General features: G+C 37.1%; 1 protein-coding gene across 5 annotated transcripts; it reads left to right on the top strand.

The window, feature by feature from the left end:
* The first annotated feature begins 45 nt into the window (after window positions 1-45).
* TMEM267 (transmembrane protein 267) lies at window positions 46-12,379 on the top strand. Of its 5 annotated transcripts, none has more exons than XM_015615049.3 (4): window positions 46-415; window positions 2,425-2,532; window positions 4,152-4,539; window positions 10,644-12,375. In XM_015615049.3, exons 3-4 carry the CDS (start codon window positions 4,216-4,218, stop codon window positions 10,977-10,979), a joined length of 660 nt encoding a protein of 219 aa, XP_015470535.1. In that variant the 5' UTR covers window positions 46-415; window positions 2,425-2,532; window positions 4,152-4,215; the 3' UTR covers window positions 10,980-12,375. The 5 variants fall into 5 exon arrangements, with proteins under 5 accessions (XP_015470535.1, XP_015470533.1, XP_015470534.1 ...); XM_015615047.3 differs by having other exon boundaries at window positions 2,425-2,614; XM_015615048.3 differs by having other exon boundaries at window positions 2,425-2,666.
* Window positions 12,380-20,155: the final 7,776 nt, after the last annotated feature.

Below are 20,155 nucleotides of genomic sequence, written 5' to 3'. Positions count from 1 at the left end.
GGGCAGAAGACACTTCTCTGCTCTATGGCATGTCAGTAGCGCACGATGACCTTAGTAACAACACTAAGCTCTCATAATTTATGTTAGAAACATATAAATATTATATTAGCATAACTGATTTACCCCCAACACTTAAAGGAGCCAAAACGCGAACTCCCAATTCCTATATTTAATAATCCTGGAAACATCTTTCCCTCACAACCAAGCCCCGCTGGCCGCGCGGGGCGGGGACGGGAGGAGACGAGGCGGGTCCGGGTCCCGGTCCCAGCCTGCTCCGCGGCCACGCATGCTTCCTAACCGGCTCCCGGAGGCGTTTCCAAGCCCGCTGCCTGAGGGCTTCCCAGCCCGCTCCGGCCGGGATCGGGGTGGCTGAGCCCCATGGGGTGAAGGGCGGATGGCGGCGGCCGCGCTCCAGGTGGGCTCCGGGGCGGGCGGGGCGGGCGGCGGCGGCTCCCGCGCCCCTCACCCCGCCGAGGCCCCGCGCCTCCCCTCACGCTCCTGCTGGTCTCGGGTTTCTAGGTTAATTTCCTACTGGGTTTAATTTAGTGTGCTCTTCAGCGTCTTGGTAAAATCCTACCGCTTCCTTCTGGGCTTTTGCCCTCTCCAACCTCAGAAATGCGTTATAATTATCTGGCCCAAAAGTATTTGCTAGATCACCACAATAATGGATTGTAATTATCTGGCCCAAAAGTATTTGCGTGATCACTCCAATAATGTGTTACAATTATCTGACCCAAAAATGCTGGCACTGACAGTTTTTCTGGGATAGTTTTGTTCTGGTATCTCCTTTTCCACAGGACTGTACGATAAAGGCTTGAGCTGGTGTCTTAATTCTGCTTCATACAGTTTTCAAAATAAATTAACATCCAGTATCAAATAATGAGGGGTTTAGGAGATTATAGAATTGTAAGGGATCACAGTCTTTTAACTTCTTGTGTAGACTGTGTAATAATATTACTTGGCAGGGTGTTGTTCCATTGTAGGTTGGACTTGATGATCTCAGATGTCTTGCCCAACCTAATTGATTCTGTAACTTCACGCATTAAATTCCTATATGTATTCACATATCTCATAGTGTCATGCAAAACTGGGGCAAAAATTATACAGAGCAATATATCTGAGTGGTAATTTTAGCCATTGTATTTTTTTTGCTCGTACGCCATGGCGTCTTATTGTCAGCTATTTTCCCATAAGTGTATTTACAGTTTTGATCTAAATATATCTTCTTGTGTCAGTAATTTAAAGTGTTAACTGTGTGTTCATAAAAATTACTTTGGTAATTTCCTTAAATTAAATTAAGCATATCTGCAAAATTCAATTTTGGGACTACAGAGACTATGCTTAGTGCTTTATCTCATGTTAAAATGTCATGGGAAACCACAGCTTAAAGCTGGGTTACTCTGTCAGCTGTTGTGTTTTATGTAAAACCTTACTAGAATTTCCCTTCAGGATGTGAACTGGGCTGACACAGAAGTTCTGAAGCAGTCTTTTGTGAATTATTCCCCACTTTTCTGTTTTAACAATAATGCAAGCTACACACCTGCCTTCTGAGATTTATGGGCTGGAAAAATCAACGCTTTATTATGACATTTTGTAAAGAGCCTGAAAAGCATCATTTTTCAGGGAGAAAAAATTTTCTAGTTTTACATTAAAATTTATAATTTCAGAGATTATTTTGGTTGGCCAGAGGTTTGCTTTTTCTGGTCTGATTTCCCTCTTGATCTGCAGAATATTTCTGGGAAATTCTGTTGTACCTGGGAACGTGGGTTGATTTTTACACAGGCAGCATTCATTTTTGTCTCAAAAGGAGGCTGAAATGAACAGTTTAAAAAGAACAGTAGGACGTGGGTCTTGACTGAGGTCAACCCGAAGCCAGTTTTGCATCCTGTTCTTCATTCTAGTGCAAAGAACACCTGCCAACATTACCCATAACAAAAGTGTAAGCCTAACACAGAACTGACACAGACCTCTCTTGCTGTATTAATTTCTAGATCTCTCTTTATCTCTTCCAAGGTCACTAAGTGGAATTTAAAAAGAGATCCCTGAGTGGGACTCATAAATGTTTCATCAGGTGGGAATCTTCCAGGCACAAGAAGAAATCTGTAAAAATTGATTGCGCTATCCATTGAAATGCAATTATGTAAAAGACTGGAACTGTTCTTTTTGGACTTTGTGTTTTATTATCTTTTAATTGCTATAATGTTCTATTTTTATTTCTGCTCTTCTCTTGTTTTATGGTCTTTTTTCTGCTTTCTTTCACAGAGCTTCAAAGCTTAGCTGAAGTTGCTTTTAGCTCAATTATATTTTTTTACAAATTAATTAAATATATGTTTATTCTTTCTGGATTTTTTTACTGTTCATATTTCATGTATGCTGTTTTACCTAATATCAGCGCTTACTGGCGCCTGGTTTGTTTTTATTTAGGATGGGACAAATGGTGATTGGTATTTCCTATACTGGACTGGGCAGACTGGATTCAGAAAGCACAGAGGCTCAACACTGAGGCATAGACCACAGACATCTCCTACTGGAGTAAGGCACCTGTGATGGAAAAAAAAATGTTCTCCTAGTCCCAGGGGAAGTTTGATTCTGAATACTGGTGTGCTTTTTAAAGGTATCTTGCTACATCACCTCTTCACAGATTGGAATCTTACACAGCTTTTATGGTAATTTTAAGTGAAATCCAATCTGACATGATGGCCGTATAGAAGAGACATTTGTAAGGAGACTGCCATTTTTTTATTTAAAATGGAATTTATTCAGCAATGTCCTGTGTACTATAAGGTCACTCACCAGAAAACAGCACTTCCATTGTTTCAGGAAATACCTTGTGTCTACATATTCATTCAGAAGAGGCACAGTCATGGTTAACAGACTAAACTTGACCCACTTTTTTCATCTCTGTGCCAAGTCCATGTATTATTCATGCTTTCTTCTCTTTTACTTTTTAAAATGTTTTCTAAATAAATTATTTAGTAGGCTTTTTCTTTTCCTACAGAGATGCCAGTAGTTCTGTCTTGTGAATAATTCTACAACAGGCATGTAAATAGTCAGGAAGAAACATTTATATTTTGTGAGATTTACATATGTTTGAAATTATGAATTGTTATGTTTCAGTTTAGGAATTCTAATGTCTAATATGTCTGATAATGTCTCTTTTCAAACCAACACATACGCTTAGAAAGGCCCTTCACAATAAGAATTTACCTAAAGAAGGTTTGTCAAGGTTTAATGTATTGCACAAAAATGGCGAGCCCATGGGAAGAATACATTTTTTGGTAGGATATAGGCTTTAAAACTGTGGTCTGTCCCTACAGCTCCCCTAGGACTAGCATAGCAGCTGGGACAGTTAGAACTTCTCTTGCAAAAAGAGGAATTATGTAGATAATGTGGCAGACAATAGGTAAGTCCTAAAAGTAACAGCCAGCTTCTCTGATGGAGCACATGCTGAGGAAAAGCTTAGGTAGTTTTGCTCTGTAAGGAGGTGTTTTGATTACTTTGCTTGACTAAATGGTTGTTGACTTTGTGTTCGTTATAAATAGTGAAGATATTTTAGTGGGTTTGATTTTCTTAAGGTTTATTCTACGTTTAAGTCTCCAAACTAATCAAAGCATTGCTCAGGGAAGGGTACCAGGGGAATACTACACGTGTTAGCAAAGAATGTAAATTAAACCAGTGGTTTGGATTACAGATTGCAAACTCAGATTTAACAGTTGTTGTATAGAGAAATAGGGGATTTTGAGCATCAGTCCTAAGAGTCCTCCAAACTGAATCTTCTTTTGTTATTATAGTGTAAAGTATTTCATTGGATTAAATAATGTATTTAAGATCAGAAGGAATCTTGAAACATATTCAGTGTATTATCATAGATATGTTTCAAGTTATTTTGTAATATTTAACATTTCAGTAAGTGGAATTAGAGCTCTCCATGTTACTTGTGCTGGTTCTAATTAAAACAGGGCAGGTATTTTAATTCAGAGCTGTAGTGTGTAAGCCAATAAACTAACTGAAATTAAAAATTCCCTGTGAAGGCTTAATGCAAACACTGAATTTGGGGTCTTAATGCCCAGTAGTAGCTGTAGTAACAACTGTTTTGTGCAAATGGATTTTCTTTATTTAATAGTTTTCTTTCTGATCTCTGACATTTACAGAACAACTGACGATACAAAGGACAATGCACAGTGTGTATCCTGGTGACATTTTGTGTGCTACAGCATGGTTTTTGTCATGGCATCTGAGACTGAAAAGGCCCATGCTCTTCTTCAGACTTTCAGCACAGCGTCAGTTATTTCCAGTCTAGGTTTGGGGATATTCTGCTTTGTAGCAGACAGACTTCTGCAGTTTTCCTTCATTCAGCAAAATGACTGGCTCCGAGCCTTATCTGATAATGCAGTGCATGGTATACTGGGGATGTGGTCCTGGGCAATAGTGATTGGACTCAGGAAGAAAAGTGACTTCACTGAGATCACCCTGGCTGGCTTCCTTGCCTCTATCATTGATGTGGACCACTTCTTTCTTGCTGGATCTCTGTCATTAAAGGTAAGTCAATAGATCAGTAATTTAATTTGTTAATTTATCACTATTTATGTTATTGTTCTTCTATTATGTTCTATACAAAAAAAGTTCCATTGATAATTTAATTGAATACATTTAATAGATATACAGGAATTATATTTTATATTTATTATGATTTTAAAAGGCATAAAAAGATTTTACATCTACTGTTCAGTTTCTGCTACTTCCTACTTACTTCCTGCTTCCTTCCTATGAGAAGAAAAAAAAGAGAGTTTTGCACATGTACGTGCTATTCTACGTATGTCACACAGTTGCTTTGTTACCCAGCTTAAGGAGTTAAATGTTGCCTTACACACTTTTGTGGATGAAGTGGATTATTCTGCTTCTCTTTACCATAAGGGTTAGAAATATCTGAAATGTGGGGTAGAAATATCTGAAACTTTGATGATAGAGATTCTGTGTAATTTAATTCAGTCCTTATGAGTAATACATTGGATTTAGCCAGCCGTGAATATTTCTCCCTCAAATAAGCTATATATGAACTGTCACCTTTAAAAAGGCAGTCTGAATTGCATTTAAATATAGTTCATTCAAAAATAAAATAAAAAAAAAAATAGTAGGAAAGCTTATTAATAAATCAGTTTATTAATGAAAGTAAAAAGTTGAATTGGCTCCTGTTAAGCAGTGAAGAGATCATCATTTATTTGCAAAACTGTTTGTTAGGACTGAGTTTCTCAATAGGATTGTTACTACCAGACTATTGCACTCTTTTCCAGTAGTTTTCCTCCTCTAGTTTGCTCATAATGCTATTACCCTGTTCATAAGGTAATAGTGGGAAGGGGAAGGGGAAAGGGAAGGAAAGGAAAGGAAATCCTTTATATTAATGTAAGTAAAGAAGAAAAATGGTTTACCAGTTTTTAAAAAATATTTAGGCTACAGCTAAGTGCAAGAGGCAAATATTGCTTATGGCTGAGATGTAAAAATCAGACTTACAATGGAAAAATAGGCTTTGTTGACATACAGTATCACTATTTTTGTAGAGAAAAGATGCCTTTTATTTGTACATTTGATCAGTTTTCCCCTCTTGGCTTTACCAGTGCTGAGGAAAAAGGAAACAATTGGGTTTCTCAAGCAGCTGGCCACATTCCCAGTGCAGCCCAGAATACCACTAACCACCATTTTGTCACAAGAACAGTCAGACTCCAGCATGTCCTGGTGCTTGGCATCATTCTTTCCTAAACAGTCCCTAGTTCTCCCCTTCTCTGTACTTCTTGCATGTGGAAATGCAATGTAAAGAGAAGGAAAGTTAGCTTGGTTGATAAATGGTATAAAGTTCATATAAAATTATTACTGCATGCAATATGGAATAGAGTTTAGATCTCTAATTATTCTCATCTGCTTTTTCTTATTTTAAAATCAGTGAATGCAAGTAAATGAATAGCTAGCTGTTAGAAAGTATTAAAATTTTATTGCTCTTTTTTCAGGTATTTCAGATAATTACCAGTATTTTTCTTAATTACAAACACTAGATGTCCCACTCCACCAAAGTCTGAGAAGCTGACTGTTGAATTGTGTCATGGAATTAGGAGGTGACCTGCCACTTGGCAGTGAGGCAAGGTTAAATACACCTTCCATGATGGGGAACATTTGTGTAGCCTGGCCTATCCCTACTGTGGGAAACCAAGTCAATTTTTGTAATTTCGTGACTTAATTTCTTCCTATGTGGCTTCAGTTCCCAAGCAGATTGCAGTTCGTTTACTAATCCAGCCTGAAGTATTGTTGGTGACAGATCCAGTTCTCTTATTCTTTAAGTTTGGGGTTTTTTTGCAAAAGACAGCTGATTTCTTTGCTCCCCCCCAAAATGTTTTTCAAATCAGGAACACAAAACTTAGCGGATAGAATCATAGCCCTTTTAGTAGCCAAATGTATTTAGCTGAGGTAAGGAGAAGACAACATAACCAAAGGCTTTTACAGACTGATTTGCCTACCAGCTCTTTTCCTTTCCATATGTTAACTGTGCTAATAAAGGAAATAATCCAGTGTAGGTCTTCTGACTCCTAGAGCAAAGTCATTACAGCTTGTAAAGCCAGTATTCTTTCCAAAGTCTCTCTTCTCAACTAAATAACTTAAAAAAAAAAATCTTAAAGGAATAAATTTATGTTTTCTAAACCTCATACAATTTTTCTCCTCTCCTCTGTATCACTTTTTTTTGCCTAAATTACCTCTAAAGGGTCCTGTCCACAACTGTGAGTAGGATTTTAGGTGAGACTTCATTTGAGCCAAATGCTGTAATTTAATGCCTTTCAATGGAACAAAAATACAATGCTTCTTTCCTTTAAAAAAAAAAATAATAATCTGTTGCAGGTTTTGTCTTCTTGCAGTGCCATCAGAGTCCCTTTGGTTTGTGATGTAACATAATGCCCATTACTTTGCTTCTGTCTGGCCAGCTAGATCTGATTGTAATGTGTAATTTTTCTTTCTTGGGGTTTAATATGATGTGCCTCTCAGTTTCCTGGCACAATTTCAGGCAGTTGCGTTTGTAATTTATTACTTCATGGGATATTGTTTTACTATGTGTTTTTTAGATACTTTTTAACTATATATCTGGTAGTTACAGTCCCATTCTTCATCTTTAAATTGCATGGTTGAGAGTACCTGCTTTAAGAGACTAACATGTTTACTGCTGTTGCAACACATTACTAAATAACAAATTAAAAAGTCTAATTAACGAACCACACCACTATTAGTAATTTGTACCAATAGTATATTTCACTGTACACAATCACATATAAAGCTCGTCATCATCACTTTTAAATCTGATGATGAGTTCCTTTTTCTGGGGTAACCTTTTTATGCAGCACAAGGCAGTACTGCCTTCTACCTCCAATTGCTGCCTTCACACTACTCTAGTCATCTGCTTCTGTTCCTGCTGATGCCACTCAGCACATGGATTCTTTGGCCATTGGTCTGTTTTTCGTGGTCATGATTATTTTTCTGCAGTATTCAGGGTAAATAGTCACCTGTGGTATTTATATGTTTGCTCTGATAAATACTTGTGTACCAAGTACCATGTGATCTGACCTTTTGCCCACATTATTTTTGCAACAAGTATGAAGTCTACAATTACTTCACTACTTGGAATTTGTAGTTCTTTGTGTTCCATGTGGTTTTTACTGTGCACACAAGTATAGAAGAACCTGTCTCACTGACTAGTCCAAAGGTGGTCGTTTCTGCAGTGTGTCTTCAGTCAGGAGTGCTGGCATGACATAATGGACTATTCTCACACTCCACCAGGACCACAGACACACAAACATGCAGAAATTGCTGTCTTGCTGCTAAAGACTCACCAAATTCTAGAAGTGTAGAACATGCAGTTGGTGACAAACATACGTACAAATGACAAACACTGCTGGGAAATGTGTCACCCGTGACTGACCAGGGCTGTACAGGAGCATTTCTGGAACTGGAGAATAAGCTTTGCACAAGCACAATTACTATATAGAATATGTTACTATATTGTTAATATATTTATTGTAAATATATTGATATTAATTTATGTTACTATAATATATGTTACACTGAGTGTGTTGCTACAAACTAAAGACGTCAGGCTTGTGAAGCAGTGCAGAATACCAGGGAGGGAGCATCTGTTGTTACATAATATCTATGGTGTCGCCATGAGCAGTAAAGCAGATAATTTGCATGGGTTCTCCTGCATGCAATTACTGTCTCCTGTCTCCAGCTGCTCATTGTAGTGAGAGAGGCTGGAGGAGAAACAACTGCAAGATGATCTGGTTGAACATGTAGGCAAATGGAAAAGGTCATTTGCAAAATAAATCCTGTTTGCAAAATTTTTCTGGGTTTAACACAGAAAAGGCTTGTTTTTATGTTTTTTGCAGGGGTTTGTTGTTGTTTGATTTATTGGGGTTTTGTTGGGTTTTGGTGTTTTGTTTTGTTTTTTAAGATCTGGTGCTTTCTAAAGGCAAACAAATTTTTTGATTGTTTCTCCTATTAGGAGAAAGAGTATAGCAGCTTATATTAGCAAAAAGAACTACCTGTCTCCACGGCTTGGCAACTCAAGAATGTAAGTGTTCCTTTTAGTTGCAGAATGTAAAAGAGGAAACAGACTGTTCTTCTCTCAGACCTTGGGCAGCAGCATATCAGAAGCTTGATGGCTGTCCTGTAGTTAGAGAACAGGACTTTCTCTTGCTAAAATTGAACATACAGGTTTGCTATATCAACTATATTGCTATAATAACCCTGTCATCTGAAATTTATATGAAAAGAATTTAAGCATCACCTTGGCATCAATGCTGATAAACTGTGTACATAAGTAACATTAAAATTTTCCTTACTCACTGTGTCTCTGTTGGCACCTTACCTTAATTGGCCAGAGAGAAGACTAATTTAGACTTTGCTACTGTTTTTTTTTCAAAGTGCAGAAATAGAGGCCAGTCAACAGATTATCTGCCAAAATATATCACTATGCAGGTTTTTTTCAAAATTAGGTTAGTATGTACTTTTGAGGCTCCTGTTGACAGTAACAAAAATCTGACTCTTTGAAAGGCAGGTAATAAACAATTTCACCATCACAAGATTTTTTCCACTTTAATTTGTGAAAAATCTGCTTGTGTGAAACAGAGCTGAAATTGAAGAAAATACACCTTTTGCTCCAACTTAAAGGAATTGGGTCCACAACATTAGAGTTAAGAATTGTTGTGACAGTTTGTGAGCTTTTACCTGATCCCATTACCTGATCAGGCGAGTCACAGACAAGCATGTGATGGGAAGCTAAAAGAGGAAAGCTTTCTGCAGGCCTTTTCATGTTGGCTGTGGTTTAAAGTGTGATCTGTTATATTTCAAGGTAGTCTATAGCTTCCCATCTCTGTATTAACTGGCTAAAGCTACATCAAAGTTTCATTGCAGAGAGTATAGTGTTCCATGCAGTTATCTAAATTATGCATGAGCTTGGTGAACCTGTGCCAGAGTCTCAGTGCGAGGTCGTCTTGCTGTTGAATCCTGCAAGGATTAGGACAACTGAAGAATGAACAGGTTAGCCTTTGTTTGCCTTCTGCAGTAGGTGCAGTGAGGGATGTGTTTCAACATAGTAAAGATATACTGTCATGTTACATCTCTGGTGCCTTGTTTTAGGTTTTCTGAGTGCTCACCAGTATCTAAATTAAGCCAATGAAAATCACATCAGCTCTTCCATAGACCTCTTAGTAATGTGCTGTTGTTTTTCCTGTGCTTACAGACACCAGAATCTACTTATTTGTCGAATACAAATTCAAAATACCATTATGGTTTTTTATTGTGTTTAAGTTTGTGGTGGTGGTTGTAACTGTTGCTAGTGAGTACCTACAGAATATCTTCTAAAACATGTATATTAAATTGACATTATCATTTCTTAAAATGGCTGAATCTCATCTCACTGGCTAGACATTCACCTTATTAAAACCAAATATCAGGCTTTCAACTGAGTTACTGTTAAGTTGTTGATATTGTTGATACGAATGCTTCAGATCTTGGCTTATGTACTTTGTTTTGCCTGTCCATGAAGAATACTGTCTCAAGGTGCCCAAAATACATGTAACTTTGATCATATTTTTGTCCCACTGAAAATTATCCTTCTGTTTTAAACACGGCACAACTGAACCAACTTTCCATGTGACAACTGTAGTAAAATACAGGATGTATTTTTGGAAGTAAATGCCATTAAAGCACGTGATTTATTTCAAGTAAAACATTAAATATTTCAAGTGTATTGCATGGTTGTTTTCCTTTTAATTATCTTGAAATTAAATACATATAATCAGTGCAGCAGATTATACAAGTTCCTGTGTACCACATTAACTGTGTGACAAATAGGATTCCTCATCCCTCTCCCTCCCTGTTTTGCTGATGATAGTACTTAGTAGGATGCATGATTCATATCATACAATAGAGAGACAGGGCAGCACACAGCTCTCATGCATAAAATTAAATTAATTGTAATGGAAAGGAACAGTATGTTTTTCTTTCTGCTTCTACTTAGTCACCTGACAGTACACCTGTAGACACTCATGGAACTTTTTTTCTCTTGTCACCATTGTTGTAGCCATTGACAATAATATTTTTCTCTTCTGCAGGCTGCTCTGACTCTTCCACGGAGACCACTTCTTCATTGTTCTACTGTGATTCCTGTGGTGGCTCTGACATTAAAGTTTATCATGCAACTTTTCAGACTTAAGGACTCATGGTGCTTTCTTCCCTGGATGTTGTTCATATCCTGGACTTCTCATCATGTCCGTGATGGGATTCGTCATGGCCTCTGGATCTGCCCATTTGGAAAAACTCCTCCCTTGCCCTATTGGCTGTATGTGGCAATTACAGCATCTTTACCTCATCTATGTTCATTTATTATGTATTTAACGGGCACTAGAGAATTAATGTCTATAAAACATGGAATTCACATTGATGTATAGGAATAATGGCTTTTGAAAGTGGTTCGTGGTAGCTCTTGAAATAACCTGTCTGTCTGTCACTGAAGGGTTTCCTTACGTTTACTACACCTTCTGAGTTAGTCATTTTAAGGTTGTGGAGCCAATTACAGCTCTTGTGCCAATTCCTTGTGGTCATAGAACCTATTTAAGGAATGGTAATAATTTTATATCTGTACATTTCCCTTGTACAGTGTGTGGTCTTCCATGATAGTTCATGCATAGCGAGCTGATTATAAAGTACTTAGTTCCTCTCTGTAGTAATTACATTTTACTGTCATGGTAAAGTACTTTCTATTACTGCCATTCATCTGATCACCATTGACTTTGAATTTGTATTCTGCCTTTGGAGAATACATTTCATCCAGATAGTATCTGTATAGCACTTTAAAATTGTGAAGTTCTATATAAATGCTAGGTATTACTGAGGATTTAACAGTGTATGGCACTTCTAAAAAATCACTCAGCCTTTTGAATTTATTTATATGTTAGGAGGCCGGCTGGACTTCTGTATTCAACCATTTGAAAAGAAATACTGCCTGTATTTCACACTGTCTATCCACACCTCTTTGAATTTGTAATCACAGAGTGTTTTACTAAATTCTATATCCCCGTGTAGTTGCTTAGTACTAAATTTGCAGATAATTACTGGATTGAAAATTAGAATGGTGTAGACAGTTTGGTTGTAGTATTGTGATGTGCTGGCCAAATTGTTTAATTTTGAAAAATACACTAATTATGACTACTATTTAATTTGAACCAGGGAATTTTAGTAAATATTTAAGAATTGTGTGAAGATTCAGGGAGACACAAGAATATAAAAACTGCTTATAACAAAAGTTTGCTTAAAGACACTACTACTCATTAAAGTATTTTCCATTAAGTGCAATATCATCCTCATAATTGTAAAATAAAATGCATTATTATTGTTATTAATATTATTATCATCATACAGAAATAGAAATTTCCTCATAAAAAAGTTCCATAAGGAAAAGTATTATTATGCTGCAGTTTATGAGGTAGTAATTTGCACTATGGACTATTCAGTTTTCATTTATAGACATCTCTCAGAAAGAATCCCAAATTAAAACTTGTCTGGTCTTGTCTAACTAGACAAGACTGTCTGGATTTGTGTAGTTTATGATGTACAAGCTGAGAGTGCCTATTAATAATTTTTAAACTTTTTATTCTCCGCCCATTGAAGAGATGGGGCCTTAACTACTCCAGCTTGTGATGAATAGCTGTCAAAGGGGATCATTTTTATGGAACTGCATGTATAAGGTAGCATGTGCTTAACTTAGGTTACCAATGGGTGTAAGGGTTTAAGCAATGTGTAAATTTACATTATTAAATGTAATAGAATAAAGTTTAAAAAAAATTATTAACTAGTATGCCTGTCTTATTATTGAGTACCAGAAACTTTCTGTAGCTGCAGAATACTTAAGGCTTTTTGCAGCACTATGCTAATCACAGAAAGCGTTACACCTCTTTAAAATGTCTTTGCACCAGAAGAATAGTCCCTGCCATGTCTGTTCTTCATGTTAGGAATGTATGCCAATGCAAATTTGGTAGTTTGTACAATAGTGCAGTGGGCCTGTCTATCCTTTATTATAAAATGAATAAAAGGTTTCTTTCTTGGAAAGAAGATTGGAAGAACAAAACATTCCTTAGAGGGTTATCCTCATGCTGTGAATTTCTGTACTTTGGAGTTTTCCAGAGACAGCATAAGAAATGTCTTGCTTTAGAGCCCTCAGATCAAACCTGTCTTTTATCCAAAGACTTAAAGGTTTACTAGAGGAGCATTGCTCATTCATTCACTTCTATCCTTTATTTTAAACTACAGGCTATGAAATGCCAATAATGAATAAATTTTGTGTAAGGGGTGAACACTGAAACCCGTGTAGAAAATTTTCTGTTTTCTTGTTTCACGGTATAATACTTGTATAATTTTGTGCTTTATCCCGATTTTTTCAAAGGGAAATGTGTATAGGAAGAAAGTGTAGAATTATACTTTCTCACTTTTAGACTGTTGCTGTAGTGTTTCTGGTAACTATGTCTACCTCCAGTCCTTAAGATCAGTACTGTACCATTCTAGCTATGTTTAAGGATCAGTACATCTTCAGTAGTTTTAAACTACATATTTTAATTCTCTTTATTTCTAGATATTTCTGTGTGAAATTTTACAGTTGCTTGGAGCTGTATTTTGAAACTTTTTTTTTTTTCTGGCCGTGTTCTTACACCAGCTCTACCACAACAATAGGTTAACCCCTCTCAGATACATATTAAGGAAAGGAGCAAGTACTTTTTACCATGACTTCTTTCCCTCCAGACAGACATGGCAGTCTCACACTTAACCTGACATTTTGGCAGCTTTAGCTGAGGCCATCGGCAGCTTTTCAAGGTAAACTGACACTTGGCATGTACTGCTGTAATTTGTGGGTAGCCAGAGTAGGGTACAAAGGGGAAGTTAGGTGTTTGTTTCTGGCTGTTTGTCGTGGGCAGAGTGGGAGCTACAGTGATTATGGAGAAGACCTCCCGTTGGGTTACAAGGCACAGACAGGACCCTCTTGCTTTTAAACTTCTAACAGAGGCCTCTGGGTGGAGCTGGACCCATCCTTAGCCCCTCACTCTGTCAATGGTTTATGTTAATGGATTAAATAGCTGTTATTGAAGCTTTTCACAGCTTTGTCCCACAGGATTAAGGATGATAAACTAGAGATATTTATATAAATTACTTATTATGATAATGATGAGACTAAAAGATCTTAATCAGAATTATTTACTACGTAGTATAAGTAGCTGTAACTACTACTCTAGTTCAGTCCACTATTTTTGAAGTAATACTGAAGCCATTTTATCAAAGGTAGCAAAAGAAATTATGAAGCAGAGATTGATTTTACTAACCCATACCAACAAGTGTGGGCAAATCCCTTTCTCCCAGCTTCAAGGGGTAACCCTGATGCAAATCCCAACTCAAGGAAGGAATCTCCAAGGTCCAGAAATGGGATTGCTGGAAGACTGTATCTCCCCACTCATTAAAAAGTGGGAGTGGGCCCAAAGTTATGTTTTCCAGGCCAGCTGTGTCAGCTCAGCATCTTTAGATAAGTTAGTAGTTTTTTCTGGTATTTTACCAGATCTGCCACAGCTTCACCTCTCTTAACAGGTAAGTTTAACTCTGGGATTGATGAGTCAGGCTGTTTTCAGTGTTATTCAGCACCAAAAGCACCAGGACCACCTCCTCCTCCATTCACCACTGGTAGCTTTGCAAACAGGGAATTATTTGGGTTGTTTTACCCCCATCCAGGCAGAGCATCCTGCTACATGTCCTCACCTAACACCTGCCTGCTACAGGTGAATTGCCCAACAACTCCTTACCAGTATATCACATGCATTTCAAATTCACTGATGTTTCCAACTATGCATCAGTACCTGCCATGTGTAGCAAAACCATAACAAGAATAAGCCAAGATACTAAAAATATAATGACTTTATGCCTTACTGCATGCGTCATTATAAAAGGTAAGTGTAAAATACAAAAGTCATCTGAATTACACAGAACATGGCTTGCAAAGTCGAAGCTAATGATGTGCACAATGTCTGATACATATCACTAAAATATTTGGTATTTCAGTGATTCTTTTGATGCTAAACATTTTCCATGTATTTTCAAGTTGAACTTAAAAACCTGAAGAAAGTGTAGGGTTTTTCTGACTAACTTTGTTAGAACTGTGCTGCTTTTTTTTCTTGCTTTGACAGATTGTTGCTGCAAAAAATAGGTACTAATAGCCAAGTTAAAAGAAAAATGTTAGGCTGTTTCTTCTCCCCAGTCCTGGAGAAATCATATAAAATTTCTCCCAATTGCCTAGTATCCTTAACAGAATGCATAAATGTGTTTCCTGTAACTTTGTATTCTACTTTAAAATCTAATCTGTATTTTCACCAGGATGCTGGTATCACTTTTTACTACAGTGCAGTATATATTATACCATGTGCCCTTAATAATTGGACAGTGAATTATTCATAATTGATCCCATGTCTCAAGGAAAATGATGCTAAGTTTGAATTAAACTGAAATAATTTTTACAGCAGTCCACTTATTATGAGAAGAACATTTCCTTTGCTAATGGAAATAAAGTTCCAGAAAGAGAGAGAAGAGATTAAAATTCAGTCTGATGGAAATGTTAGTACATAGTTAATTTTGGACACATTCGTTTTTATTCCATCAGTGTCAGTATGAAGCTGAGTGATGAAATGCATCAGAAGAGTGCATGTCTGTTTGAGTAATTGAGCTAATCTAAATTCTGTCAATTATGCAAATTTATTCAGGGCAGAAGAAGTTTTGTATTCTCAGTGTGAGATACACCATGAGCTTTCATCAGCTGGTAATTTTGAGCCCAAAAACTAGGCTTTGTTTCCCTGCTACAGGCAGACCTTGCATTGTAGAAAAGGAAGATCTGTCAAGTTGAAGTTTGTATTCATCACAAAAAAAACAGTAGTAATGCTTTTCTTCAAAATTATAAGTTGGTACCTTCAGTTCTTTCTTAAAATTTCCCAAATTTTACACCCTCTGCAATGAATTTTTGAATTTATATTTTCAAATTTTATATTTGAATGCTGTATTGTAGAACTGTTTCCTGTTTTTTAAGCCCCCTATTGAAGTTAAATGGTACTTTTATTGTTTATATATGCATATACATATATATGTGTGTGTGTGTGTGTGTGTATGACACCCTGATCTTTCCTTGTATGTTCATATAATAATTTTGCATTTGTTTAGCTAATTTTGTATTGATTTTTCCTGGAGTGAGGAGAAGTGTTTTTCTCAGTGACTGGAGAAAATCAGGCATGCTGCAACTTAGCAGAAACATTTTAGTGCAAGGAAATCTTCAGAATATTGAAAACAATAAAAGAGATTATACTGTCCTTTTATGGAAGCATTCATTAGGTTCCTAGGCAGTTTTTAAAAACAGATTTGTTTAATCAAAACTAATAAAAACTGAAAACATTTGTGTTAGCAAATAGGAGTGAACAATCTGCATGAAATTTGATTTGTATAATTAAACTGTTGCAGGGGTAATCAGCCAAGTTGCTGTTGCTATATTCACCACAGAAACAACTCCTTTGGTCTAGGAATGTTAGTAATATCTCTGGAGCTTTCCTCATGTTGCCAAGGGAATTCAGTCTTTGATCTCATTTTTCCCTTTAGAAGGTACCTTGAGCAAGGGCTCCTTGCCTGAGGTGGGGTAATTTCCTTAAACTGCTGTCCAATTATTCACAGCAGTTTTTACAGATGAGCCAAAGAAGCTCATTACAGTAACTGTGCAAAAGAAATTAAGTCATTTTATGTCCAAGTGGACATAATACTGACATAAGGAATTTAGTAGGTAGAATGCTTCTAGTTTCACATTACCATTCAAATTGCTGATGATCAAAACTACCTCCTTTTTATGTATTACTGCCAGTAATTCAGAAGCAAAGTTTGTGGTGACTGCTCTAAAAATCTGAGGTGCTTCTGGGCCAAGTGAATACTGTAAGATTCGAGTAGTAAGGCTTTATGAACGTATTTCCAACAAAAGCACTGGTGTCATCTTGATCATTTAGCTGTACGCAATATGTGGATACACACACTCATTTCCTGGTCTTATTGTGGGAACATGCTTGTGGCTTGGGGAGTTTTGGTACAAAATGCTCTAGCTAGCACAGCCTTTTAACACAAGTAATTTTTGTTTCATTAGTCCACATAGAGATAGATCACCCCTTCTATTTGATACATTTTCTTAAGGTAGAAGTTTGAGTGCTTTGCCAGCATCTTTTGTGTGAGTGTTCTGTATGCTTGTGCAACATAAATTAGCAAAGCAGAGGCACACAGAACTTCATACTACAAAAATATGTGCACATGATTTATTTGTAATTTATTAATTTATTTTTAATTTTTTTGTAATTTAATTTAAATTTTTTGCCATGGTAAGAAAGAATTCCACGTTTTAGCATCATGCATCTTGCATTTAAATATCTATATAAATGTTGGCTAAATGGTATTTCTAGCAATTTTATATGGCTGCAGATACTCTTAGTATTTCATGTGCTCTCCTGGTGCTTGACTTAACTCAGTTTGGATGATAAGCATGATCCTGCTGCCTCAGTGTTCCTGATTTCTCACCTGGGTGTAGCAAATGTAAGTGGTAGATACCTGTCTGGTAGTAAACAACCATAGAGACCCTTTCTATTCAGTGTGTGATTGCTCAGTCCATTCAGTGGTGCTTAAAATGTGATTCATCTCTTCCTGAGAGAGATGTATGCTTCAGGTGTACTGAATTGCATTCCAGTCTTCACAGATTGTTCTAACTACATGGTACACGACTGTAATTGGGACTGTAGATTGGGCTTGTCTTCCTACCCTTCACATGATTTCCCCTTGCTGGAGAAGGAAACTATCTCTTCAAGGCCTATTTTATCCAGGGGTTCTTAATAATGTAAACATAAAAAAGTGAAACAACTAGAGGCATTTCTCAAGAGGCGCTGATGCTATAGCTGCTTCTAGATTGGCATATTTCAGTAAAGGGATGATGAGGTTTTTAAAATTATTTTAACTTTTAAAATGCGGATTAGGCATTTATTATAAAATTAGACAATTTTGTCAAAATCTGTCCAAACACAGGAGTTTCTCTGAAAGATTTCACAATTTCAGTGAGAATATTTATCATGGCAGAAGTTTTCTGTGCTAAATATTTGCTTCAGTTTACTATATGTTCTAAATTCAGTATATGGGGACTTAAGAACATGAAATCTGTTTAGAGTTTCTACCTTTTTCTCCCTTGAAACTTGACACAGAAGAGGCTCTGTTTAAGTTTCCTAAAGTAGAGTTTGTATTAGGTAGTCTAGCTTGCTAGTCTCTGTAGTAATATAGAAAAGCTGACCACCTGATACTGTCATGATAAATGTTTATAGCAGCTAGAAGCCCCTGCTGCTGCTCTGCAGCGCTACCAGGGAGGTGTGAGCTGTGTTTGCTGCTGCTGTCTGCAGACTCAGCACGAAGAATGCGTGCTGCAGTGTTAGTTAAGGGAAACCATGGCTTGAGTATGTGCTCTATGGGGCTCCATGCTTCAGTGGTTTCCGTGAGTGTTAAAACCTGCTTCTGTTACAAAGCAAATCATGAGTTTCAAAAAGAGAGGGATTTTCCCCAATGAGTTCCATCCACTGAAAGTCTTTTTGAATCATCAAATTTCTTGAAAACTCATTTCAGATAAGAAAACCAGTTTGTCAGTGACTTGATTTACAAGTATGTTCCTGCTGTCTGTTGCAAAGTGAGGAATGTTGGCACATTTCTGTAGCTCTCTGTTGCCTGGATTAGCTTTGCAAGTAAAGGACATGTTTTATTAGTCACCAAGTGTGAGCATTTCCCCTCTTTTTAGTGAACAGATAGAAGGCTTTGGAAGTGTTGAGGACAACATTTTTTCCCTTTGGCACATATTCACAAGCATTCACCTGTCACAGTTATGAAGAGTATTCAACAGAAGATGGGAAATGCTTTGGACCGGGCATGCACTGAATACTTAATCAGGATGTGTCCAAACTGCTTAGATAACATACTCTAGGTGAATCTCCTCTGCAAGAAAGTAAATGACAGTGTGAAAAGTCTATTGGGAAACAAAGTGTTGAAGACAGAATTGTTTTGCTCAGGCTTTTTTCTTCACCCAGTTGTTCTACCTCCCTGCCTTGCAGGACTGGCTTTTGAGTGAGTTTGTTCTCATTGCCACACAGTGTGTGCATACACTAAGCTTATTTGAGAGGGGAAGGGTTTCAAATGCACAGGTGAAGGTGAGTTACCTGATGGTGGCAGAATACTCTGTTCCTCAGTTGGTGCTAGACCACTCCCAAGAGTGGGTGGGGGAAGCACCACTCAAAAGGATTGGTACTGATTGAAGGTAGAGAACACATTATTTCCCTGGCTCTGGTGATATTTCAGAGAACCTGGCAGGAGTTGCTTTACTGCAGGAGAGAGAAGCTTTACGTTTCAGCTGAGATTATGTACTCACATAATTACATCTACAGAGGCAACAAACACTGATGTTCTCAGTGTAATGAGAACAGCTTCTACTAAAACTTTCCAAGTTTGTGCTACATCTGGACTCGCAAAAAAAAAGAAGAAAAAAAAAGAAAAGGAAAAAAGGCAATGGAATACTTTGCATTGGAGATGTTGTTCGAAAACAGTCACATCTTGCCATGTTTACAAAGGGTGTTTGCTGTTTCTTCTTCCTTTCTCTCCCAAAGTTATATTTCCCAAAACCTATATATAATATCCCAAACCGTATTTACCAGCCTTTAGCTGCTTCACATAAAAGGGCAGAACATGTAGAGTTACACACAGAAGAAAATTTGGTTTACCATTGTTATGAAGGCTTTTCACTAGGCTTTCAAAGTCAAAACAGTTGAGCAGAGGTGTTATGGAGCATACAGAAAATACATTTCAATGCTATTGAATGTTTTATTCCTTCATACTTTAACAAAATAAAACTTCACTGCCACTTGTCTGCAGTCCATATCTAGTCCTTTCTTTGCTCCATCTCCATGAGTTTCCTGGTGGTAGTATTTCATATTTGTCTCCAATGTGCTTTGTAAGAATTACCCAATCTCACTAGATCCCTAATTAGTTTACAGGAGGTAAAAATGCTTGTTGTCTAATATGAAGGAATGGGGTAGCTGAGCCAACATGTGTGTTCAAAGGTAAGTGGTCTTAGAGTGTAAATGAGATTAAACAAAAAATTTACTTGCCCAACTTCAAGTGGCTAACATTACCTAAAAGTGCAGATTTATACCTGTGTATGTTCATGAATCAAATTAATTCTGCTATATCTGGCTTTGAGATGAGCTTGTTTTGCTGTGGTAGTTTCATGATGTTACCTTTACTGTAAAAGAGGAATATTTGGTGACCACATTTTTTAAGTAGAATTCTAAAGAAAAGCAGGCCAAATCCAGCAACCAAAGGCCTTCTGGTATTAATGAGCACGAACTTACGTAGAGCGTATCATCACATATTATTAATAACACCCTTATTAATAATTTATTTGTCTGGGTTAGTGCAGGGAGGTCTCAGTTACTCGTGTTAGACATTGTTTAACAGTAAGACAATCTGTGCTCGAGTAGTCTTACAATGTAAATAG

Source organism: Parus major, chromosome Z (genome assembly GCF_001522545.3).
Source record: "Parus major isolate Abel chromosome Z, Parus_major1.1, whole genome shotgun sequence".
Taxonomy (NCBI): domain Eukaryota; kingdom Metazoa; phylum Chordata; class Aves; order Passeriformes; family Paridae; genus Parus; species Parus major.
Note: the sequence above shows the minus strand (reverse complement) of the source record. Positions and strands in the feature narration are given on the sequence as shown.